Here is a 27,585-nt window from a genome sequence, read left to right on the forward strand (position 1 = left end):
TATCCAGGTTCTAGTGCTGACTCATCCACGAGATTCACTGGATTAAGTCAGTTACTGACTCTCAGTGTAACCTACCTCACAGGGTTGTTGTGAAGATAAAATAGAGACTAATGTAAGTCCCATTCATTTCAGTGGCTTTACTCTAAGTAGAACTAACATTGGATACTACCATAGTGTCACTCTCAGAGAGTGGGGAGCCTTGAGGAAGGGGCTGAGAGCTTGGAGAAGAACAAATTCAATGACAGGTTATTAGAAAAAAAACCAGCTGTACACAGCGGAGGCTGGTATCTTCAATGGCAGCGGGGCTGTGAATCTGGTCTGGGTTTCAGTCAGGATCTGTCAGAACTCTGAAGGAGCTATCCAAGGTGCTGAACCTATTTGGGGGATTGGGTTCAGCACCTTGGATAGCTCCTTCCAAGTTCTGACTGGTTCTGACCGAAACCCAGAACAGTCTCACAGACCCAGTGACATCAGAACTACCAGCCTCCACTGGCCATGCATCAAAACTGGTTTTCTATTCTTAAATATGTCTCTGCTCTTTAAAAAAATGAACCAAAAACGTTTGGGGGCTCAGAACCTTGAAAAGAAGGTACATTCTCTGATCTGAAAACCTGCTCTACAGAGTGTTCTGGTGACCCATTTGGGAGGAAATTCCACTTTTCACGTGTTCAAAAGTCAAGAACAAAACAAAACAAAAATATGGTTTGATATTACAGAGCTTGGCCTTGGCACAGAAAATTATTGCCACGATGCTGCTCCAAATCTGTATGAATGAACCCAGGTCCCAGCGGAGCCTTCAAATGTAACCTCACTTTCCCTACCAGCAACCCTGTGGGGCGGTGGAAAGCATGGGGCCTGGGTTGATACATACTGAACCAGATGAGGGAGAAAGATGCTGACCCCAAACTAGTGTGAGATGCCTCCAGCCCACCAGGACCTCTGTTCTGTGAAAGCAGGTATAAGGAAAAGAACTTATAATACAAGAAGTAGGATTTCTTAAACAGGGAAGGGAAGAGGGGGAGGAAGCAAAACAAACATCTAAAAGAATAAATGATTTAAAGTAAGTCTCTAAACAATAAAATGAGGGAAGGGAGTCCAATAGTGATGAGTTCCATAAAAGTAGGTTGTTTCTTAAAACGTGTCTGCAGCTTTTAAGTCCAGGACTCAGAAGTAACTGTAGTACTGAGTTATGAAGGTTGGTTACAGAGCCACTGCTGTCCCCTAACTAAGGGAAGGGAAGAATGCTGTTGCTCTTTTTCGTGGCCTTTACTTAGCCTCTTTGGATCCTCTCTTTTCTGTCTCTGTCTTTCTCTTTTCACAGTTTCCTCAGAACATCTCTTCCCAGTCTCTGCCTCCTTTTCTCTCCTCCAAAGCCCTATTCAGGCATTCAGAATGTGTGCTGAATGAGCGATTATTAGATTAGTAATCTGTACAGGGTTTAAATGATATTGTTTAGTGCTCCAGGAATCAGTGCTTTTGAGCTTCGGGCAAAAGCTGAGAAGAGTTTCTCTGCAACTGTAACCTACTGGTACAGTATATTTTTATTTAAGAATTCTGAGGAATATTCTGCACATGCTCAGTAAAGGAGTGAGTTAGGCGGTGGCCACCATTTTAGGTAGTTACCAGATTACAGAGTGGAAGAGGCTTGTTTTCTCCTCTGTGTAAGACCCTGAACCTTTGAGACAGGGTTGTTTAACTACACTTAACTACCGTGTTGCTGGATCCTGATCCATTTTCGTAAGGATGTTGGAGAATTCCACCACGGACTCCAGTGAGGCCGGATTCTTTAGAATCCGGCCCCTCAGAGTCCGTGGCGGAATGAACTACCCCCCCGCCACCCCCCACAATCCCCCCGGAACAGACCTATCTGGCGGCGGCTCCGGGTCATCTACGCCGGCTGCCATTTGCGTCCCTGCCAAGCCGTGATAGGCTACATAACTATCTACGTAGCCTATCACGGCAAAAGGCAGGGATGCAAATGGCGGCCGCTACGCCATTTGCGTCCCTGCCTTTTGCCGTGATAGGCTATGTAGATACTTACATAGCCTATCATGGCTTGGCAGGGATGCAAACGGCAGCCAGCATAGCAGCTGCCATTTGCGGCCACAGCCCGGCAGCGGCCAGAAGTCCAGCTGCAGCCGGCCCTGGCCAGCGGCTCTGCGGTCTTGCCGCGGAGCGGAGCAGTCCAGGGAAGATTCCGGGGGGAGAGAGGGAGGGAGGGAGGGAGGGATCACCTCCCCCCCCCACGGACTGCCGGCCACAATGGGGTAAGTGTTTTGCACACCCCTACATTTTCGAGAAGATTGCTGTGGAGTTGGAGGGAACTGAGTAAAGACTGTTTTCCTTCTTTAGCCAGCAGAAAAAATCAAGCTTCAGAGAGAGGTTTTATTTATATTTTTGTTGTGGACTCAAGCTAAAAGACAGAACTTTGAGAGGGCTGTGCTCTGTTTTATTGTTTTGGTGTGTTATGTAAAATTATTATATGTGCATTATTGTTTTTAATTAAGATATTAAAATATATGTTAATTGTCCCTGTACAAAGTCTTTGCTGTGAGTCCCTTTATAGACCCTGAAGAATAAGTGTTACACAAGCACCAGTGAAATAAAATTTACCCACTTACTTACAGGATTTTGTCCCACCTTTCCACTCAAACAGAATGGTCAAGGTGGTCCATAAATGGGAACTGTGTAATAACACTGGAAGCTGTTTCAGTATGCAGCCCTAGAGGATGCAAAGTAATAAAGAGAGATCCTCTGAGCAATATATACACAGGCAGGGACAGCCTACCATTAGATAACTGATTTGGCATTAGGGATGTATGGATTTTGTAAAAACTATTCCGTCTGCATTTAGCAGATTGTCAGATGCTTTTCATTCCATTGTCCACTCATTGGCGGAATCAGATTTTTTTCCAATTTCCCAAATGTGTGCAAATTCACATTTGTGCAAATTTGCACTTGAGAAAATGTGCAACACCCCACCCCCCCCATATGCGCACTTTCGCGCCTTAGTCTGTACGAGAAATGTGCATTTTCAGCTGGTGTCTTTTTATTTTACGTATTTTTAATGACTAAATTTGCATAAAATTCTGGAAAGTTTAAAAAAAAAGTCGGCAAGTGCATGGAATCCGTGAGACCCTGGAACAGCTGGTCTGCTGTGGAAACTGCAGGTCAGACTCATAGAAATTCAAACTCATCTGATTTTGTTGCAGTTTTCTCCGACATCCCTAGTTGGCATGTTATGAAAAGGCAGCAAATGGCTATTTATTTAATTTATTATTGTTGAATTTTTACTTCCAGGGATAGGGAGAAGCGCTTGTGGGATTTTCTGCCTCAGGTGCCAAATAACTTGATACCACCCCCAGTTCCACCTTGCCTTGTGGAAGGGGAAGTAGCAATACACTGTTACTGTTCCGCCTCAGGCAGCAAAATGCCTCAGGCTGGCTCTGTCTCGCTTGGCACTATCATTACTAGTTAGGTTGTTCATGGAGTTTTTTTTCCCTTCAAGTATGACACAAAGCATTCTGAGAACAGTTTGGTTCAGTCTACACTATATTTCACATACTGCCCCTCATTATGGCTCCATTTCCAGCATTTGTCCTGGTAAAGTCATTAGCTTGCTAAAGCTTTCCCCATAACGTTCTTCCCGACATCTGAAAATACATGGTGATGACCTTATCGTCCTGCTGCTTGAAATGACAATCAGGAGCACTTAGCATTGCATCATCTATTTGCAAATAGGCACCACCTTTATACAGGGGTAAACTCAGTGTTCCTAGGCTGGTCTTTACATGTGTGTTCTGCAAACATTCCAGTGCAGCACAAAAGCGAGAGAGTGAGCAAGGAAGCAAACTGAAAGAAAAGGGAACAAAGAGCACCAGGGTAGGCCCAAGCCAAAGTCAAGGCTACCGGCCTCCAAAACCAAGAAGTGAGAGGGATTCATCCTTAAAGGTAGCCTAAAAATAATGTTAAAGAAATAAATTTGTGGGATCTCGAAACAGGAATTTCTAGGCCACAGACCAAGACTTCTAGCCTGCATGAGCCCAGATACTGATCTTTTTGCAAATTATGCCCTGGATTCCTGCCTGAATTATTCTTGAAAATCGGCATGACATTTCATAAGCTCCCCAGTCAGCACATTATACTGTTGAACTGTCCTTGGAGGAAGAGGGGTTATGGGGGCAGGGGGTTGTCTTAAAATCTATTATCGTTTTCAATCCTTTGCTTGCTGATCTAGTCTTAGCAGATAGGCTGAACTATTTTTCACTGTTCTTTCCTAATACCATTTTACATGTCTGAACAGTTGACTTCTTCTACATTCTTTTCTATTGGCTAAATATAACAGTATGAAAATGCAACCTTTTTTCTGTATGGCTTGCCTTCTAGAACCTGGGCTCAACTGAGTGGGACGTTCTCCTGCATGAGGCCCATTCACATTGTCAGCCCAAGACACTGTGCAGCCTGAGGTGGAGCCCTTATGCGCTCCCAAGCCCACCAAGCTAGGTCCAACACTTTAAAATGTCTTGCTGCACCATTCAGACACGTATTCCTTCTTCATCTATCCCCTCCCCATCATGGTACCACCTGAAACAGATCACATCAACCTCTTGTATGTAGGGATGTGGGAGACATTTGTTCAGTTTGCATTTTTTGTAGTTTGTATAAAGAACCAGCCCTGCCATGGGTAGCAAGGCTGACTGTGGTGGGGTCAACCCCAAAGGGGAGACACCAAAGGAGGTTGCCACTTTGGGTTGCCATTTTGGGGAGGCACATGAGTGGGTTCATCCAGCCCCCCATTGGCTGGAAATGGGAATGTTATCAGGTTCCTGTGTGAGAGACAGGCCTGTGACCTTGACCTAGGGTGAGAACCTGGGTGGGGGAAGTTGTGGCATGTGGGGTCCCCCCTGAGAGGGAGGCAGGGGAGGAGAAAGTCAGGAATATAGTCTAAGTTAACATCTTCCATCCAACTGGGAGTGGGATGTAATCCCTCATGTGGTCTCACTTATTTAATTGCCCTAATTTGCCATCATTGGCCTTCATTATTGTATTTTAGCCAGCCAGTTTACATCTATTAGCTGACAGAATTATTACTGCTTGCCCTGTGGCAGTTAAACATTTTCCCCCTTCTTTTTCCTTCCTTCATTTCTTTTGTTTCTTCTCTTTTTGGTCTCTTTTCTTTTCATGCTAATTTCAGGGGAAATTAGTGGTTGCAAGCCAGGATGTGTCAGGGTGGGAGGGAGGAGGATATGGAGGTAGAGGGTAGCCCCATAACAGTTGTCATGGGTAAGGGACGATATGGTATGATGGGGAGGAAATGTCATCGGAGTGGTGAGGGACCCAGATGGCTAGAAGCCATTTCCCTCTCTGATCCCCTCCCTATCTTGCAATTTCCTGGTGGACTGGCTACTGTACCTTCTGGTCTGGTTATGGTGTTGACGAATGCCAGGTCAGTCCATTACAAGACCTCACTCATCCATGATATGACTGTGGATGAGGGAGCCGATCTTGCATGCATCATGGAGACCTGGGTGGGTGAGCTAGGTGGTGTAACCACCTGGTTACTCAGTGCAGCACCAGTCCAGGCTAGGTGGCTGGGGGGTGGGGGGTGGGGAGTCGCCGTGATCCATAAAAGTTCAGTCTCACTCACCAGGAAACGCCACCACCCTGGGACAGTCTATGAGGGCCTGCGTCTTGTGTTGGGCCAAAGAGACAGACTGGGACTTCTACTGGTGTACCGCCCGCCACCCAGCTACCCAATGGACTCCCTGACCAAGCTGGCTGAAGTGATCTCGAATGTGTTGTTGGAGAACCCTAGGACTCTGGTCTTGGGAGACATCAACATCCATGCTGAGGCTGCCTTAACAGGACCACCTTGGGACTTCATGTCCTCCATGACAACCATGGGGCTATCTAAGTTTGTCACCAGCCAAACGCATAGGGCAGGGCATACATCTGATCTGGCCTTTGCCTTTGGGCATGAAGTAGGTCGTCTGGATATTGGGGGGTGGAAATCACCCCATTGTCATGGTCAGACCACTTTCTGGTGAAATTAATTTGGTATCACAGTATCAGTCCCTTGCTGCAAGGGTCGGGGACCCATTACGATGGTCTGTCCCCAGAGACTTATGGAATCTGAGCGATTTCCGAATGCTCTGGGGGATTTTTCAGTGGCCAGAGCCACCAATTCTGTCGATCCTTTGCCACTCTATGGAATGGCAAGGTGCAACAGGCCATTGACATGATCACTTCTGAGCACCCTGTTTGGCATTTGTTGCCCGGAAAGCTCCCTGGTTTACTGGGCAGCTCCAGACAATGAACAAGTGAGAAGATGACTGGAGTGTAAGTGGCATAAGACTCATCATGAAGGTGATTGAGCACTTGTCCATCGCATCCTCAAATAGCCGTCTAGCTGAGCTATTCCAAGAACTTTGGGGGTTACCTTCATCAAATGCAATGACTCTAATACTGGAACATTCGGAGGACCACTGTGATGGGTTTGCAAGACACTTCAAGGATAAAATCGCTCACCGTCATGCTGACTTGAACACCGCTATTGATGCAATGTCTGTTGAGGTGTCCAGTGCATCATTAAACAAAGCCCTATGAAGAGAGACTGAAAGAACTGGGCATGTTTAGCCTTGAGAAGAGAAGACTGAGGGGAGATATGATAGCGCTCTTCAAGTACTTGAAAGGTTGTCACAGAGAAGAAGGCCAGGATCTCTTCTCGATCATCCCAGAGTGCAGGACACGGAATAATGGGCTCAAGTTACAGGAAGCCAGATTCCGACTGAACATCAGGAAAAACTTCCTGAGTGTCAGAGCAATACGGCAATGGAACCAATTACCTGGGGAGGTGGTGGGCTCTCCCACACTGGAGGCCTTTAAGACGAGGCTGGACAGCCATTTGTCAGGGATGCTCTGACTTGGATTCCTGCATTGAGCAGGGGGTTGGACTCGATGGCCTTGTAGGCCCCTTCCAACCCTACTATTCTATGATTCTATGATTCTATGATTCTATCTTATCCTGTTTTTTGGGATCAGGTTCAGGTTTTGGAGCCTGAAGATGTGGACAAGACACTTGCATCTGTGCAACCCACCACATGCTTTCTTGACCCTTGCCCTTCATTGCTTATTCGAGCTAGCCACAGGGGTCTTTCCAGATAGATCAGGGCAGTGGTGAACGCATCATTGCATGATGATGGTACAAAATTATGCATGGTGTGGAGAATGTGGATGGATAGGGAGATATTTTTCTCCCTCTCTCAAAATACTAGAACCCAGCATCATTCTATGCAGCTGATTGGTGGGAGACAGATAAAAGGAAGTACTTCTTCACACAGCACATAGTTAAACTATGGAATTTGCTACCACAAGAAGTAGTGATGGCCACCAGTTTGGATGGCTTTAAAAGGGGGTTAGACAAATTCCTGGAGGAAAAGGCTATCAATGGCTACTAGTCCTGATGGCTACGTGCTACCTCCAGTACCAGAGGCAATGAGCCTATGTACACCAGTTGCTGGGGAACATGGGTGGGAGGGTGCTGATGTGCTCATGCCCTGCTTGTGAGTTCCTGGTCAACAGCTGGTTGGCCACTGTGTGAACAGAATGCTGTCCCTACTGCCTTGAAGGAAGCAGTGGTGCAACCACTACTGAAAAAAACCCTCCCTGGATCCAGAGATCTATGCTCACTATCGTCCCGTCACAAACACCCCACTCCTGAGTCGGTTGCTTGAGAGAGTGGTGGCGTCTCAGTTGCAGGTGCTCTTGAATGTAGCATTATCTAGATGCATTCCAGTCTGGATTCAGGCCTGGTTTCGGGACAGAATCAGCCATGGTTGCCCTGATGGATGACCTTCTTTGAGATAGGGACATAGGGAGTGTGACCCTGTTACTTCTTGATCTCTCGGTGGCTTTTGATACCATTGACCATGGTATCCTCCTGGACCACCTCCAGAATTGGGAGCTGGAGGCACTGTTCTACAGTGGTTCGACTTGTACTTGTGGGGTTGGTTCCAGAGAATAGCATTGGGTGATTGTGCCTTGGCCCCATGGCAGCTGACCTGCGGGGTGCCACAGGGCACCATCATGTCCCCAATGTTATCTATATGAAGCTGTTGGGCACGGTCATCAGGAGATTTGGGGCAAGGTGTCACCACTATGCTTGTGTCACCCAGCTCTATTTCTCTTTGACATCTGAATCAGAAGAGGCTGTGCATGTCCTGAATTGGTGCCTGGATGCAGTTATGGCTTGCATGAGGGCTAATAGACTGAAGCTAAATCTTGATCAGATAGAGACCCTATGGGTTGACAGTTCCCAGGTCCAGGATTTGGGCTGTTTGCCTGTTCTGGATGGGGTTGCATTCCTTATGAAGGAGCAGGTACGTAGTTTGGGCGTGCTCCTGGATTCATCTTTGTCATTGGAGTCCCAGGTGACCTCGGTGGCCTGGAGCGCCTATTACCAGCTTCAGTTGGTACACCAACTACACCCATTCCTGGATAGAGATATCCTAGCCACAGTGATGGTAATCTCATGATTAGACTACTGTCATGCACTCTATGTGGGGCTGCCCTTGTGCCTGGTTCAGAAGCTGCAGCTAGTGCAGAATTCAGCTGCTAGGGTGCTTACTGGGACACCCAGCTATGCTCCCATTACATCTGTGTTAAAAGAACTACACTGCCTGCCTATTCGCTTCCAAGCCATGTTCAAGGTTACGTTATTGTCATACAAAGCCCTGAACAACTTGGGACCAGGATATCTAGCGGACCTTCTTCCCTTATATATATATATCCAGCTGACTTTTAAGATCATCAGAGGAGGTCTTGCTGCTCATTCTGAAATTAACAGAGTGTCACCATGTAATACCTCATTGGCAGGCCTCCTCCGTAGCAGTGCCCACTCTCTGGAAAACCCTCCCCGTGCAGTTCGGGAGGCAGAAAGTGTGATATCGTTCAAACGCCTCCTGAAAAGACACCTGTTCACCCAGGCTTTCCCCAGCTTGTAATTAAATTAGTCACGCTGCTCCAAATTACTGCTGCTTGTATTGCTCTTATTGTAATTGGAATTGTTTTTAATACTGTATTTTAACCGATATGTAGGCAATGCAATGTGCATGATACAGCACTACGTGATTTTAATATGCATATGTAAACCGCTCAGGGATTTTATTACATTTAGTGATATGTAAATATCACAAATAAACAAACAAACACATTTTAATGCAAGCTTACCTAATTTCACACTTTCAAGCTACTATGTGAACTGAAACTCAGTTATCCTTCAAAATTCACACTTCTCTGAATTTTGCACTGGGGTTCTCCCGTTTTAAAAATGCATACAGAAGTGCACATATTAGTGGAAAGTGGACACAAAGATGTGTTTATTAAATAAAATAATGTTAGAATTCATTATATTAAGAAAATTGCTTGGGAAAATGTGTACATTAGACAAATAGGCACACAAAAATGCATATATTAGGAGAAATGTGCACAAAATGCTATTAATTTTCATACTGTAAAAATATATCTCAAAGCTCAGGGCAAACCAAACTTAAGGCTGAGAAAACTGAAATGGACAGAGTCATCCATCCCTGATTGTATGGTAGGGTCCACCCTGCCCATTCAAGTTACTGGTAGTTGTGCAAGAATATCGTAATGCTCTTGTGTGGAACTTCCATTCATTTCAATATGGTTTGAGCAAGAGAACTTCTCAGTGGTTGCATAGGAAAGATTTAGTTTATTGGGCTCCGGTTTACACACTACTGAAAAATAATAATTGATTTTGTAATGTTTGATGTTGCCTATTTTGTAATTAATTTGAAATGTTATGTTAGTATTTGTGAAATGAATAGTTTATGATTGTAATGATGTACTGTTGTAATGACGTATTGTCATGCTTTTTTGTTGATGGATGTTGTTTTGTTAGCTGCTTTGGGCACTTTTTGTGGAAAAGCAGAATGTAAATTAAATGATGATGAAATGATAAGTGGTTTGTGCCCCTTATAAGCTTGTCTTAGCTCTTCTCTGCATCTTCTTCAATTTTCTAGGACAAACCCTAAATATTTTTTATTATATTTATAGCCCACCTTTCTTTTGTTATGGAACTCAAGGTGGGGTGCATAAGTTCCCAAGCCATCTCCCTCCCAGGCACTGACCAGGGGTGCTTCCAGACAAGGCTTTTTTGGTGCCAACGCCTTGCCTCATTCACAGAGGTTAACAGGAGGTCCAGAGAAAACCATCTTCTCCTCGTAAGAGTTTATAGCACGGGAGGGTTATAATTGCTATGTCATATGATAAATATTGCTAAGTTCTATGATAAATACAGTCAATGGTAAATATTTAACTTCTCGGGGGGAGGGATTTTCAACACGCTACCTGCAGGTACTCACACCATCCTCCCGAATTTTGTCTACTGAAAGAAAAGAATCAGAGCAGGAATAGATGCTACGTCTGTCATGGGGATACTGCCAAATGTGGCATCCATATGATGGGTCTGCACCCTCCTCATAAGATTTTAGTGCATTCACCATATGACACATCATCACTGTATATTTTTCTCCATCCCTGCTTCATAGCATTAGCTGCTGTTGGGACTGGGGAAACAGGAAACTCAGAGATGTAACAGATTCAGATGTAACCATTTCAGACGTAACCTGGTTCAGAGGTAACTAGTGAACAAGCTGCAGTGTGCTCCCCCTCCCCTGTCCTCTTCTTCCATACCTGCAACAAGGAGATGGGAAGCTTCAATTTTAAACAAACGATAGTTCCCTGTGACAACTGGACTCAGAGAACTATGATTTGCTTAAACTATAGCTAGTGAGAACAAGTTAGGCACGAACCATGGTTTTAGATCCTAGCTTGTTCTGAAAACATAGTTTAAACACACCACAGTTCCTTGAGTTCTGACATCATGGGGAACTGTGATTAGTTTAAAACCAGAAACAGATTCTTCTGCCCACCTTTGGCGCATGAGAGGAGGAGAGGGGAGTAGGGAATCTACAAGTTCAAGGTCACCATTTCTTGTTCATGTAGCAAGAAACTATGATTTCCTATTACTTCTGAACCAGAACACAACATACTGATGGTGAGTATACCTAAGCATACTGGGGAGGGGGGACATACCACAGGGATGCATTTTTGGAAAATATTTCTACTGTGGGCACCAGGAGCATCATTATCTATAGGCCGCCTGGGCATGGGTCCCGGATCTTTTGAGTTGTCCTAATTGCCATTTTTTTTTACATTTTCCCATTGACTTGCATTGGAAAACAGAAATGTCCATAACTTTTTTTTATTTTGTATGATAAATAAATGAAATGTGGAGACCTAGTAGCCCCCATGGAGCTGATTGAACCTGCCCAATTTCAGGCAGTTAGATCAGGTAGCTTTTGTGCTGGTCACAGGTAAAATTTGCTATTTTCAAGGAAATCTGTCAAAGCAAAGAGCTATATTTTTTGTGTGCTTCCACATAGGTGTACAGAGTTTGGGCACCTGGCAGCACCTATATAGATGACTGAATCTGCCAAATTTCAGACAGGCCTAGTGGCTTTTGGGCTAGCCACAGGTAAAATTAGCTTTTTTTCAAGAAAATGTGTCAAAGCAAAGAGCTATATTTTTTTTTTGTTCTTCCACATAAGTGCATAGAATTTAGGGACCTGGCAGCCCCTATGGAGCTGACTGAACATGCCAAATTTCAAACAGTTAGATCTAGTGGCTTTTGTGCTAGTCATGCATACATTTTCCTTTTCTCAAAGACTAAAACAAAAAGTAAAAACTGCCAAGCCACACAGGAGATTAGAGATCCTAATCAGAAGGTCTTTAAGATGACCATTAGGAGGTCACTATCTCTATAGGATTGTTGTTGTTTTTGAGGTGCAAAAGCCTCTCTCCCCCTACTTTTCTGCTCTTACATGCCCACTGTTGGGAGCTTGCTTGCAATGAAATTTTGAAGAGGGAGAAGGAAGGGAAGAAAGATCTCCATGTGGAATACTGGTATTTCACACAGCATCTGATTTTACATCCCCAAACTAGAACCTTTGGCTTCTGCAGAAGTTTAGTAGCTTCACTACAGCAAAGGATCCAATCAGCCTCCATAAACTTCTTTCTCCCCCTCCACTTTAATTTATCCTAAATAGCTGTAGGACCCAAATTATTCCAAAAGCAGGGTTAGAACTATGTGGCATTATGATCGAGGACCTGCTGAAGCAGGTCTACAGTTTTCTTTAAAAAAGCTAGAAAAAGCCCCCAGCCACCTCACCTCATAAAGTTAATGTAAGTGTGTGCAATCCTTACAAACCCTCCACAGCGTCCTAAATTCCTCTGAAGTACTACCTCTCTGAAAGGAGCCACTTGGGAATTCTCTCTACCTCTACCCCCGCCCCCACCCCGCATTTCCAATCACCATTCTTCTTCTTCCCTCCCCTATCCTATTCTTTCTTTCTTTCTTTCTTTCTTTCTTTCTTTCTTTCTCTCTCTCTCTCTCTTCTTTATTCCATCCAGAGCATATCTTGGGGAATTCTTAAAGAGAATTCTCTTCAGTGGGCAAGAGAAGTTCTGAACTGAATTTGACTTTATACAATCAGACAGGAGGGCTGGTTTTTCTCCTTCTCACTAAAGTCTTTGAGAAAAGTGGGTTCACATGGTTGCAGAGAAACAAATCTGGGGCTGTTTTGTTTGTCAGTTGCCATTACCCAGCAATAGGAAGGGCTGTAGCTCAGTGGTAGAGCACATGCTTGGTATGCAGAAGGTCCCGGGTTCAATCCCCAGCATCTCCAGGTAGGGCTAGGAAAGAATCCTGCCTGCAGCTCTGGAGAGCCGCTGCTGCCAGTCAGTGTCAACAATACTGTGCTAGATGGACCCAGGGCCTGACTCAGTATAAGGCAGCTTTGTATGTTCCTCTGAACAGAAAGCTTTAATAAAAATAGGAGTTTTTGGTTTGTTTTTGTAAGTGGAGGGGAGATAAATACTGCTCATTTATAGAATCCTGTGTATGCCTACTCAGAAGCCACATTATGTTTAATGAGGCTTACCCTCAGGAAAGTGTGCATAGGATTCCAGCACAATTTACTTTTGCGGGGAGGTTTGCACCTTGATGCTCTGCATGTTTACTCAGAAATAAGTCCTGAGTTGTCAGTTGTGAGCATGGTATTGCAGGCTTAATACAGTGCCTGTTGTTGTTGTTCAGTTGTTAAGTCGTGACCGACTCTTCGTGACCCCATGGACCATAGCATGCCAGGCCTTCCTGTCCTGAATACAGTGCCTACCCAATTCCATCTAATGAATTGACTACCCTTTCAACTCAGTCCTATGCATGTTTTGTCATTTGTGTTTTTTTTCATTTTGTACGAACTCTAGTGAGGGAAAGGCATTTAGTACATGCTCAGAATTTCTCCATAAATGAACCCTAGTTTTGAAAACAGACTCATTGGCTGAAACCTGGTGAAGTCTCGGCACAAATGAAGTTATGGGGAGAAAGATATAAAGAGAGCTTGTGGATAACAAGAGGAGATAGAGGAGAGTTGCACAAAACAAGACATCTGTTTTTATGTAGAGTTGCTGGAGGATGGTAGGATGAGGAGGGATGGTTGCATAGAGGGGAATAGAATTGGTAGGGGGAGAATGTAAGTGCCTAGTGGTGAAAGAAAAGCATTCTGCATATGCTCAGAGGCACTCTATATTTAAGAACTTAAGAAGAGCCATGCTGCATCAGACCAAGGTCAATCTAGTCCAGCATTCTGTTCACACAGTGGCCAACCAGATGCCCACAGGAAACCCACAAGTAGGACATGAGTGCAATAGCACCTTCCCACCCATGTTCCCCTGCTGCTAACACTGGTAAAATGTAAATAAATTCTAGTCATTCTAAATTTGCATGCATGTATATCCTTCAGAAACATTGCTGATTTCTTGCCCGGGAGACACCTCTAATGACCTGTGCATTTTCATACAAATTTACCCCAAAAACTATTAGGGAAGGGGTGAAGGGAAAGCAAATCACTCCCTCCCCCAAATTTGAGGACTCCCCTTCCACATGAACTGCTGCACCTATCCTTCTGAAACTTTGCTGGTTACTTACTTAGGGACAACTCTAGGCTGCCTGTAATTTTCAGAACAATGGTCCACAAGGAACATAGGGAGATAAGTATGTCCTCTTTTGGAGACCTCAAAATGTCAAGGCCACCCTTGCACAAAAACCCTTATGGCTATCATTCTGAAATTTGGAGACATGATCTCCTCTGATGGGGCAATGAATCCTGAAATGTTTATCCAAATTTTCCAAGTAATAAAAATATTCTTGGCAGTTCCCTTTAAAAGGAAAGCAAAATATAAACCCTGAATCTACTTTTCTGACACTGGGCAGGTTTAATCCCCTTCTACGGGGTTACTATGCCTGAAATGATCATCCAGTTCTGACCAAGAGAAAAAGTTACAGTTTTTTTTAAATTTCCAATGGTAGTCAACAGGAAGCATAAAGTCATAAATGGGACCTTCTCTAACTGGGGAGAGGTAACGAGTGGGGTACCGCAGGGATCAGTCCTCCTGGGCCCAGTGCTCTTCAAGATTTGTATGAATGACTTGGAGGAGGAGGTGCAGGGAATGCTGATCAAATCTGCAGATGACACCAAATTGGGCGGGATAGCTAATACTTTGGAAGACAGAAACAAAATTCAAAGTGATCTGGATAGCATGGAGCACTGGGCAGAAAACAACAGAATGACATTTAATAGGGATAAATGCCAAGTTCTGCACCTAGGAAAAAGAAACCAAGTGCACAGTTACAAGATGGGGGATACATTTGGGGGATACTTGGCTCAACAACACTACGAGCGAGAAAGATCTTGGAATTGTTGTCGATCACAAGCTGAATATGAGCCAACAATGTGATGTGGCTGCAAAAAAGGCAAATGCTATTTTGGGCTGCATTAATAGAAGCATAGCTTCCAAATCCCGGGAAGTACTATTTCCCCTCTACTCAGCACTGGTTAGGCCTCACCTGGAGTACTGTGTCCAGTTCTGGGCACCACACTTGAAGAAGGATGCAGACAAACTGGAGAGGGTTCAGAGGAGGGCAACAAAGATTATCAGAGGTCTGGAAACAAAGCCCTATGAAGAACTGAAAGAACTGGGCATGTTTAGCCTTGACAAGAGAAGACTGAGGGGAGATATGATAGCACTCTTCAAGTACTTGAAAGGTTGTCACAGAGAGGAAGGCCAGAATCTCTTCTCGATCATCCCAGAGTGCAGGACACGGAATAATGGACTCAAGTTACAGGAAGCCAGATTCCGGCCGAACAGCAGGAAAAACTTCCTGACTGTTAGAGCAATACGACAATGGAACCAATGACCTAGGGAGGTGGTGGGCTCTCCCACACTGGAGGCGTTCAAGACGAGGCTGGACAGCCATCTGTCAGGGATGCTCTGACTTGGATTCCTGCATTGAGCAGGGGGTTGGACTCGATGGCCTTGTAGGCCCCTTCCAGCCCTACTATTCTATGATTCTAGGACTAATTTTTCCAAACCTTGACTCAGGTTTGGTGATGAGCTGAAATGGTCTGACTACAAATTGGCCCGAGCAGAAGCAGGATGTTTTCCAAGATGCTGAATCGGGGTCTGAGTTGAAGTGGGGTGGGGGTCAGTGCACACTTCTTATGTATGTATGTAATCTATACACACACGCAAGCAAACCACATGCACACACCACACACACACACATATATATATTAGAGGTGCACTTAGACTTGGAGATATAGATATATGCAAATTTGTGCTATGGGCCTGTGCCCCGGATCTTTTAAGAACCTAGCAACACCCCTGGTGGGCAGTGCATCTGGTCCCATAATCAATATCTGTTCCCAAGTATTCTGTATAACTTGGTCTGCATAGCAGGAACAGAAAGCACAATTTTAGTTCACATCAGATATTTTAATTTTTAATATTTTTTTACTCCCCCCACCCCAGCAACAAAGAACAGAATGTCATTATATAAATCTGTGAAAATGCTAAAGATTTGGGAACTTTTGAGTTTAGGGGAAAAGGTGACTAAGGGGGAACATGTCAGAGGTTTATAAAATTATGAATGGTGGGAGAGAGCATATAGATCTTTCTTCCTTTCTCATAATATAAAATTGTGGATGACCGATGCAGTTGATTGGCAGTAAGCTCTCTAACAGAAGGATTTCTTCACACAGTGTATAAATAACTTACAGAACATTAAGATGTGGTGACAGCTGCTAGCTTAAGTGATTTTTCAAAGGATTAGACAAACTTTCCATAGCTTATTCTCCATAAACATTAGTGATGATCATTAAATGAAAACTCTGTGTCCAGAACAGAGGTGGGCAACCTGCAGCCCAAAGACAAAGTGCAGCCCTCAACCTAGTTTAATGCAGATGGAGAGAAGAAGGGAAGCCCTCTGCAAGTGATCTGTGTAGTGGTGGTAGCCAGTAGTGGTTAGAGTATTGGAATGGGACTCAGGAGATCCAAGTTCTAGTCCCCACTTGGCCATGAAGTCACTGGGTGACTTTGATCCAATCACTGACTCTCAGGTTAATCTACCTCACAGGGCTGTTGTGAGGTTAAAATGTAGACGACGAGGACCATGTAAGCCACCTTGGGTTCCTTGCAAGAGAAAAAAGGTGGGATATAAATTTAATAATAAATAAATAAATAAATAAATAAATAAATAAATAAATAAGTTCAGACCTCTGGCAAGAGTGATCTGTCTCTCTCCCAGCAGCTTGCTGGGTGGGGAGGGAGAGAGAGAGACAGAGAGAGGGGGGGGTGACCCATCCACTTTTGGCCCTGGTCCTGCCCATTTTTGGCTCTCACTCCACCTACCATCTGCATGCAGCCCCTGACAAATGACCCCCAAGGAACATGGCCATCAGCAGAAAAAAAGGATGTTCCATACCCTGATCCAGAGACGTGGTATACCTGAGGAACTACTGGGTACAACGTAACGGGGTACACCTATCATGTTCATGCTCTGCATAAAAGCTTACAGAGGCTGGCATTTCCTGGCTGCTACTAGAAACAAAAGGCAGGATTTGACCAACCTTCATTCTAATCAGCAAGGGAATTCTTATGTTCACTTTTACTGAAACAAGAGTTGTTATGTTGTGCAGATAGCAGCAGCCATGAGGAGCCTGAGCAGCCTTGGCATTGTGGGACCGTGAGGAGCAGATGTTTTTTCCTCTCCCTGACATGGTCATCTCTCTGAAGCAGCTGTTTATCTTCGAAAGGAAGATCCCATTGGCACAGCAGAGGTTTCCCTTAAAATGCAAATAGCAGCTTCAGAGAGGGGAATTTTGTTGGGACAATGGCCGTGAATGAGAGAGAGAGAAATTTCTCCTTGCCACCCCCTAAAGTCCTGAGGCTGCTCACAATTCCCCACAGCTACTATTTACATAATAAAATATATGTCCATAAAATGCATTCATACAAGTAACAATTGGCCCTCAACTTTTCGCCCTCAGTTTTCCCACTTGTGATGGATATTACAAGACAAGATATTACCTGCTGGAATTGAGATATATGGATAACATGGTATATCTCACTGTAATAATTGGGAAAGAATAGCCATACACTCTTGCATTGTATATGGTGGAAGCATCCTTTCTCTAGAGGACCAGTCCTGCCATTATGTAGGAATCCAGAAAAATTCCAAATCTATCCAGTTTGGGATGAAAGTGCAATCCAGCTGAAATGGCTCAGTGCCATCCAAAGAGGAAGAGACTCAGTCTTCACTCCAAGTACTTGCAAATGGATAAATGTCCGTGTGGGATATGATATATGCCCTGCGTGTACCCTGTCAAATGTGACAAAAGCACACATAACCATTTCACCAAGTATTTGCAAATGGATGTCGTGAAAACCCATCCATAATCAGAGCTTCCTTTGATAAGGGTCATACCAGTCATTTTAATTCTTTTTGTTTTACCTTATTAGTGTTTTAGGCTGGGTTTTTTTATCTTCTGATGTTAATTATGCTGTAGGGCTCTTTTAGGTCCTGTTATGAACTGAAAAGCAGGATATAAATAAAATGTAAATATATATATATAAAGCAACCTGTGTCCATTTTCCATACATGCTATCAATCATGTAGGGTATGTGGACATATGCTCAGGGAAGTCATTGTATCTGATGAGGCCCTCATTAGAGACTATCCTTCAGAAAAAAAGCTCTGTGCATCTGGTAAGCTTGTACACTGTTACCAGCAGATATTGTCCCAGAAGATAATGTCTTGCTTCTTTAGATTTACTTTGCTTTATTCAATAGCCTGCATGGACACACATACTAAAATGGACACAGGCGTTGACATTCGTTAACTGCATACACATCACTCAGATATTTCATTTGCTCCTAAGCCTACAGAAATAGCAACTCCCAAATACCTCTCTGTATCGAAGAGCTTTTTTAAAAAAGAAGGATTTTGGCACCATCCACTGGGAAGATAACCTGCACAAGCCCCACTGCAACATCTGGGGCTGTGCAAAAGTGAACTCTTATGCAGCTCCCATTCGTGTCACGGGACTTGTGCAGGAGAATGTCCCCAGTGGATCGTTGATCAACCTCCGTGCACAGTTAGCTGCTGTTCCATATGCCATTCTCTCCATCCCTCACTTCCTCCAAGAAGAAGAAGAGAATACTCACCTGCCATTCTTGGTGACGATCATCTCATTAGTAACTTCTCTGAACCTCTGCCACAGGGCTGCATCCTCCAAGACGACCTGGAGCTGTTTTTCTGTGGGGTCCCCTTTGTCTCTTCCGGCTTGGAGCTCACTCTCCACCACATTGAGCAGCCTCGAGACAGTGCAGTCGCTATGTTTCTTGCAGCCCAAATCAGTCATGGTGACTTTAATGTCAGAAACTTCTCAGATGACTTTTTAAAAAAAGAAAGAAAAAGAAAAAGCAACAACTCCCCCCCACACACACACACACAACAGATCTAAACCTAAACCAATTAACTAGCCACAGTGGAACAAATGTGCTCACCTCAGCCTTTTGCCACCGACTCGTTCTTCCCCCCGCTATGTCCCAACAGGAGGATGACACCTGTGTGTTAAGGTTTTAACATGCACACACAACCATTTCCTAATTACTGACTGTCAGGTGGGAGCCAGGCTGATTAGGCAATTGGCTGGCTCTGAAGAAGAATCTTCCATTCAAATCACTAAGCTTTTATCTTTTTGAGGAGGGTCTAATTATTCTGCTCAAGAACTATATTTCCATTAATGAAAATGGTTTAATGTCTCAACTGAAACAATGAATGGAAAGCCCATCTGTGCAGATGCAAATTCCTGCTGAAAGGAGCAGGGGGCGGCAGGGGGGTGGGGAGTGATAACCACATTCAAAAGCAATCTCTGGAAATACGTTGGTCTTTCTTGAGGCAAGGACATATTTTGCAATATAATTCTCAACAGTAAAGGTTATGCTCATCATCAGACTATATTCCTGTGGCCTTGTAACAGGAAAACAACTTTGTGTAAGTTTCCAGTATGTGAGCCTAAGTAGCTAGTCCTGGGGGATGGGATGGGGAGGAGATGGTGCAATTAGTTTTCTCAAATGGACCCGGTTCACATGTAACGTAGCCGTTCCTGGGTTGTTTAACCCAGGAATTGCTGGGGATGAGTGGAGCGCAGGAGCCATATCCACTTTTAATCAACAGTCCTGAGTTGTTTCATGATGTACGAATCCAGAAACTCTGGGTTGTTTATGGTTTAAACAGTTCAGAGTTAACTCTACAATGCCCATGGATTGTTGTTGGGTTAACTATGGGTTGTTTAACCCAAAAGCAACTCAAGAGTTTTCAGGTTTGCATGTTACAAAACAACCCACGAACGGGAAACAGCTCATGCGTTCCGCTTGTCCCTGGTAATTCCTGGGTTAAACACTTTAAACAACTACACTTTAAACAACCCAGGAACTGCTGCATTATGTGCAAACTGCATTATGTGTTCATCCAATGCTCAAAACTGAGGACCAGTTTGTGCAACTGTCCTGTCCAATGCAGGGTGCTTCAATTTCCTGCCCCCACTACACTTTGAGAAGGGATTGTTGGAATAATTCATCATGACTACAGAGCTTAATTTGGCAACAGATCATCTGCATCTTCTGAGATAAGCCTCTTGATGTAAAACATAAATGTGTGTGTGTGGGGGGGGTCTTTTTAGATTCGGGGGGGGAAAGACTAGGAAGAGGGGACAGGATAACGATTTATAAAATTATGTGGCCAGTGGTGCAAAGAAAGTTGATACAAAAGTTTGTCTCCTTCTCCTATAAAACTGGCTGATGGAGAATAGGTCTATCAATGGCTCTTGCATGTGATGGCTATTGGGAACCTCCATGTTCTAGAGGCAATGTACCACTAAACACCAGGTGCAGAGGTGGGTATTGCCTTTGTGCCCTGCATCTGGTTGGTCACTGTGGCAAGCAAGAAGCTGAACCAGATGGGCCTTTGGTCTGATCCAGCAGGGGTCTTCTTGTGGCCTTATGTTTGTTGCAAGCACAAGCTCCAATTGTCCTTGGCAGCCTACTGCAAACTTTCCAATGTGAACTCTACAATGGTGAAAGCAACAAACTACTTCAGACCAGTGGTGACAGGGAGAAGGAATGGACAAGTATGGACTATCAGCAAAGCATTCTACAGTTCTGGCACAACATTTCCTCCACATTCACCACTAAGATCAGAGTACCTGGGGGGTGGGGGTGGGGAGTGGAAACATGGGAACGTCATAAAAATATATGTAATCACTGTTTCAGACAACCCTTTTGCCATGAAAATGATACAATCTAAAGCAGGGGAGAAAGTAGCAGTTATCCATCATCAGAGTGATTATGCAAATAGATCAGGTATTCAGAGATGATCCGGAGCCTTTAAAAAATAAATAAAAGGAGATTGTTATGGATATCTATTTCAATCATTGGTCATCTTAGTATTAGGAGTGCTTTTATCCAATGGATTGATAAAGACCTAGAAGGCTTTTAAAGAAAGGCTGAGAATTTAAAAGACATTTAGAGATGGGTCAGTGGTTACATTGCGTATTTGCATTTGAGTCTTGCTTGGGCTGAATGTCTGCTTCTTATTAATTCACTTGGATGGGTGGGCTAGGAGTGGGCTATAGAAGTCAAAGTTTATCAGGCATGGTGGCCTATAGAAGTCAAAGGTCCCCAGGTATACTATCACTTTCTTGTGTACCATAACTTGTAGAAGCTGAAGGTCCAAGAAGACAATGACTGATTTCAGATGACATGCCACAGCTCATTGTGGGTGCCATGTTGCATATCCAACCCCTGCTAGGGGGTTGTTGTTTCATGTGAACCCAGTGAGCTTGGATTATGCAACGGTTAAACAACCCACACATAACCCTAAAACAGACTATGGTTTATCCGAGGGTTGTTTAACCCTCACTGTGTTTGAATGACACTACAACCCCTGACTGAGGGTTACATATTCAAAATGACAGCCACACATGCCATGCACACACGGCAGTTTTACCTTGGGTTAAATAACCCACAGTGGGCTCTTGTGTCATGGGAACAGCCTGAATATGTTTCTGGTTAAAACCGGATTTTGCTGTATGTAAAGATGGTATAACAATTTAGGGGCCCTGATTCTATCAGGTCCCAGCCAAACCAGATTCAAGGATTGCCAAAGTGAAACAAAGTCACAAATGGATCCGTTTACCACTTTGTTGATGATCAAAGATGATAAACGGATGCAGAAAAAATAATAATCAAAAGAAATGAAGAAGGGGAAAGAAACCCTCTTCATCTCCTCAGTGAGATAAAATATCATGCTCTTATCTGCTTAAAAAGGTGAAGCAAACAGAAGAAATTAGGCAGCTGCATAACTATTGACAGGAGGATTACACCCTTATCAGTGTCAGACAGCTGACAGAAGCCTATGGGAGTTGTTCAATATATATGGAGCCTACTCTAAGGGTGCAATCCTATGCCTGTTGAGGCAGAAAGAAACCCTACAACTCCCAGCATGCCCCAGACAGCATGGATTGCGCCCCAAGAAACAAAACACTGCCCTTTATTCTATGCTAGTTGGGCTTTTATACATTTACAAACAGCGTATGGGAACCTGTGTCAGTTCAACTCCTAAATCCTCACCAGTTCTTCAGGTGTCAAACCCATTACAGAAGGGTAACTTCTGTATTCTCAGTGGCCGCACTAATCAGTGGTTCAGGGGACAGAAGAAGTGTAATTTGCTTCTGGCCCTCCAGAAGTAGTTATTTTTAAAACATTAGAACTTCGTTAATGTTTGTGAATTTAAGTATACCTGGCAAGTCAGAAGCTTCACAGTGCCCCCTAAAGAATACTACTCTGGATTGTTTTGGACCCACAATGACCTGATTTGCTGACCCATGGTTTATTTGGCCCATGGTTTGTTGCCCTACCCAGGGTTTGCCTGGCAGATGACCAAACAAACTATGGTTTGTTTTCTCAATCCCTGATTTGTCTCCCTCCTCCTTTGCCAACTCCCTCCCTCTTTTCCAAATGCCTTCGCGGCACTGTAGCACTGCCATGTAGAGCGACTGTTTGTGTTTTTTTGTTTTTTTATCCCACCACCTCTGTAGCCTGATAAAACAACTCACAAACAACCCAAAAATCTTGGTTCACACATGACAGCCCATGGTGTAAACAAGCCAGAGTTCATAAACAACAAACCATGGGTTCTCTTTCTGGGTTGTTTGTGGCTAACAAACCATGGTTTGTTAGTGCAGCCTGGTTTGCGCATCACGACAACCCAGAATTCAACAACCCATGAGTTAAATAAACCATATTTGGGACATATTTGGGACATATTTTGTCATCTTTAATATAGGACTGGATCATGGTAGGATGGTTTTCATCATGGGCATGTATCCCTTTTGTAAAAAAGAATAGTGACACTTCAAGAATTAAATATGGAAGTCATGTGCAAATGTCCAGACAGCACTGCCCTCAGAAAGTCAGTCAAAATATACACAGTGTCCCTGAAGTAATTTTGCTGACAAATAGATAGGGGTACCTGGCAGTGCTTTAACTAGGCCATTAAAGTTCTGGAACTGGCCAGTGTCAAAAATATTATGCGAAAGTATTCATTAAGCATTTTAATACGAAAAAAGGTTGGGGTGTATGTGTTACTGTTATTTGTAGGGATTGTACTCTATCATGTTGTATTCCTTGATTTTGTGAAAAGCTATCAAATGAGATTTCTAATGGAATTCAGAAGCTTCATTCCCCCTTCATGAGTTTTATGGACAATAAATACAACCTCAGTGTTATCATTCATTTACTTTAACTTAAATGTGTGTCAGTCAATTGGTAATTATAGTTATGAATTATTCCAATTCTGTCTTTATATTTTCATAGTTTAAAAAATGGATGGTTCATGAGGGAGAGAATGTATCAGCGCCGCACCTGACAACCTTTAATTTCCATGGCCCAGTGGGTCAGGTATCTCCTGACAACTGAATGGATGAGAAGCAACATTTGGCCCAAGCAAGTGTCAAAACTTCCGTGCTTCAGGAAAGTTTGACTGCTTCGACTGCTCATCCATACTTTTCTTGGCTTCACTTAACTCTGTGAAAACTGAGGGGGGTTTTAGCGCTATTAGGAACTATCACTTTAGCTATTAATCGTTGCTGCACATAAACCCTGCAGTCTGCCTGTCTCATCCACTAGAAACATGGTTAATTGGCCCTTTATTTGAACTGATCCCTGCAAAAGTAATGAAAAGACTAATCTTTCCTAAATCACTTAAAGTCTGATAATTGCTCATGGTGTCAAACCCTGATTAAAAACACCAGCAAAGCAGCTGTCTTTTTGTCCTCTCTAATTATGACTTGGCATTGGATGTCATGGCTAGGTAGATATTTGGTTTCCCTAGGCTTCTGGAACTGAACGTACAGGGAAGGGAGCGCATTCAAATGGGACGCCAGGGAGATGGAAAGAATGAGTTTTCTTCTCGTGGATTTCATATGATCAAGAATTTCCTTTTTCTTTTTTAAAGGGAGTAGAAAAGTCTGTAGGAAAAAAACAGCTATCAAATATCAGGTTAAGAGGAAAAAGGCCTTTAATTTTTTTCCCCTGTCATATGTGAGCAGCTGTTACCTCCAGAGACTTTTAGATTGAATTTAATCAGCTAATCAACCAAGAAATAAACTAAGCAATGTTTAGACAATTATGCTCACTAATAAACCTGAGCAAGCAAGCAATCTACAATGTATTTGACAGAATTATGATCCCTGACTGTACCTATTTATAGGACTCCTTCATATCAAGTATGTTTTAACTTATTATTTTAATTGTATTGATGGCAATTAATTTAGCAAATGTATTGAAAAGCAAGGCTGTACATTGTGTGGAGTCGCACTATGGGAGCCTCCTGATGGCGGGCTCCTAAAGCTACCAATCAAAAGGTATTGTGCACCGATTCCATCTTTTCCTCTTCATCAGACTTTTTTCTGGTAAGAAAAAAGATGGAAGAGGTGGGAAAACTCAGGAGGGTTACAAATGGGAGATAACATTGTCTGAACCTCCTGTAAAATTCCATGTTTGAGACACAGTGATTATGAGATAAATCCCTCCTGTAGAAGCACCCAGGGGCAATTTGGTTTGGCATTAAAACTTTATGGTTTAGGTCTAATTTGACATATATGCCAGATGATATTTCTCACTCCTGTATGTGCATATTTAAGATACGCACTTATAATCACATTACACAAATTAATTCACTTACCCCCCTGTAATCATTCATAGGAAAGCTGCCTTACACTGAGTCAGAGCATTGGGCCATCTAGCTCAGTATGTCTAAACTGGCAGTGGCACTCCAGGATTTTAGACAAGATACTTTCTCAGCCGTACCTGGTGGGAATTGAGCCAGGGGCCTTCTGGATGCAAAGCATGCACTCTACCACTGAGCTACAGCCCTTTCCTTATTCAGAATAAGGGAGCAATCCTATGGCCCACAAACGGAGTCTGGGTGCCATAGGATAATTCGGATTCCTGGATCTGAGGCTGGAGACAGCACTCCGCCCATGGATCCAGGAATCCACACTCCCTGTCCCTTCCCCCGCAGCAAAGAGAGGTGCGCCGGCTGCCTCTCTGAGATCGCAAAGGCAACCTCGGGGAAGGGTTAATGGGGGGCTTGCCAGTGGGTGGGTAGGGGACTAGGAAAACGGAGATACAATGTATCCAAAGGCCTTCCCAGCCTCCTTCCCTCCTGCTCCAATGCACCCTGTCTAGCCAAAATGCAGAGCGGGAGGGGTGCAGAAGTGAAGATTGCCTCCACCGCTCCTCCCACTCTGCATAGGATGCCCATAAGCCTCCAGGTTCAGGGGATTGCCATAGGATTGCACCCAAGGAATGGTTAAAAGAACCCCATATTTTTAAAGCATGCTTAAGTAGTGACAATTCTAACTTGTGTTTGCAATTGTGAGAGCAGAAGTAGGGGATGGAAATTAGTCCAGATTAATGATTTCAGAGGGTTTAAAAGGGCTGAACTTGTCTATGGGCAAGGTTTTTATCATGCAATTGTCCGGTGTCATTCACAGAATTTCACAAGGCAGTCCAGATTACAACATCTTCTACTTGTGACCTTATGTTTTTCCATCACTTCTTCCAACTTCTTTACACAAAAAAATCCACTGATGAGGAAGAGAAGAGCTCCACAGTGTTTTGATAGGGTCTTCCCAAACACAGAGCTCCTAGGCACTATGTGCCATAGCTTTTTCAAATAGGAAGCAGTGATTAGGTACTATGCATAAACTAAGATGCTTTCTGTAGCTGCAAGCTGAACAATGAAGTGTTTTACAGAAAACACCTACTAGTATTCTGCTTATCATTTGTTTCACATTAATATGCTAAACTACCAATACTACAGAAATGAGAATGTTTACTCAAACTTAAAGGAGTTACTTGCATTACAGTCACCACCTGCTGTCCAAATGTTGTTCCTGGACACTTACCTGACTGCAATTTGAATGCCTAAATGTATCTGTTCAGCCTAGTATTCTTTTATCGCAATTGTTTTATCTGTATTTATTTGTATGACCAAAATCAGTAAAGTTGACTTGAAATAATATGCCAAAATGTGCAGATATTTGCCTAAAGTGTTTAATCTAAATCTTTTAGCTTAGCACGTATAACAATACCTTTTTGCTTGCCAGTCTTTACACCAACAAATTTGTGTGCATTTTTTTTAAAAGCATGGAAGTGCTTTGTGGGTGCCAGTTTGCAATTTGCACTAGCAATAAGCTCATTTTTCTTCCCTACTACATTCTACAGAAGTTCACATTATGCATACATTGATCTTCTCTCTCCAGCCAAGCATGTAGTTTCAAGCCCAAGTAATAACACCTCTTTTCAGGCCCAGACCCTGCTATACCACCACCACCACCACCTCAAGTCAGAAGAACATTTCCCAAACCCCATTATGGTGTACAGTCCTGGCTCCAAGTTTCTCAGGATTCTTGGGCAAGACATCCTCAATAGGGCCCCTCCCTCAGTAAGTTTACCTTCTCACCATTATTGTCACTAGCTTCTATTGCTCCTCATCCTCTTTCTCATAATTGCTACCATTTGCTTACTTAACAAGCAGGGAGCAAGCAGGTTGCAATGGTGAAAAAGAGGAACAACTCCAGGGGGCTCTTGTCAATGGGCCCCTGCTGGAGTATGGGCACTTGGCGGGTGCCCAAGCATGCCTACCCTTGAAGCCATCCCTGATAATAGTATTGGCTGTACATTAATACATTGTCCAAAGAGTACTTCATAACCTCAGTATTGAGTTTCACCATTCCTGAAATTCTCTGCAATGTCAACTTTATTTAAAAAATGATATGCGATTGTGTTGAGAAACCAGCTTTATTACAGAAGGAATAGTACAGTAAAAGTGTTCGTTCAAAGAGGTATTTTCCTAAGGCAGAAAACAACCCAACATATACAAGAAGGTACAATAGCCAACAAGGGTACAAAAATGGAATGTTAATTCAAGCTGGAAAAAAACATTTTACAAAAGTCTCTGTTAATGCAATTGTGTTACATTTTGTAGGTAGGCACTTTTTTGTTTTCCCAAAAAAGGACATCTTGAAGAGACCACCTTATATTTAGTGGCTGAAAAGCCTTAAGCTATGACACTGACATAATTACAGTTAAGGCAAAGATTGCGTTTAACTAAATTGTTATGTGGTAAGGGCAAGAAAATCAGAAAACATTCAGAATTATCAGATAATTCTTTCCCATAACATGCAAAAATGCCTTATCCCAGAACACCAAGGCTGATCGACAGCCAAAATTTGATTCAATATTTAAATAATTTTAAAGTCTTTGGGAACTTAGGCCATGCACCTGTATCAAGATGCCAACAATTCTACCTTACTCCCTTAATGCACATTTAGCACAGCTCTATACTTCCCAGTTAAAAAAAAAACCCTGTCATAATTCAAAGATGCTTTTACAGACACCTTTAACAAAATAGTGTTTTTTAAAAAAATACACATCGGTAACATAAAAGTGTCAAAATTTGAAAGTTACTCAAGTTGAAGGCAGATTTTAGGTAGAAAAATCACTAGAAAGCATCACTGTGAATATTTGAAG

At 43.3% G+C, this 27,585-nt stretch overlaps 1 protein-coding gene across 1 annotated transcript in view; it reads right to left on the reverse strand.

The window, feature by feature from the left end:
• The window catches only part of TBX19 (T-box transcription factor 19), a 43,348-nt gene extending 24,406 nt beyond the window's left edge, over window positions 1-18,942 (reverse strand). The window contains exon 1 of the mRNA XM_084843171.1: window positions 18,649-18,942. Within this exon, the coding sequence (XP_084699297.1) occupies window positions 18,649-18,845 (197 nt within the window). The 5' untranslated portion in view covers window positions 18,846-18,942. The remainder of the gene's footprint in view (window positions 1-18,648) is intronic.
• Between the last annotated feature and the right edge of the window lie 8,643 nt (window positions 18,943-27,585).

The sequence above is a fragment of the Heloderma suspectum genome, chromosome 3 (genome assembly GCF_057233095.1).
Source record: "Heloderma suspectum isolate Gila_16-S chromosome 3, 16-S_ref, whole genome shotgun sequence".
In the NCBI taxonomy this organism is placed as follows: domain Eukaryota; kingdom Metazoa; phylum Chordata; class Lepidosauria; order Squamata; family Helodermatidae; genus Heloderma; species Heloderma suspectum.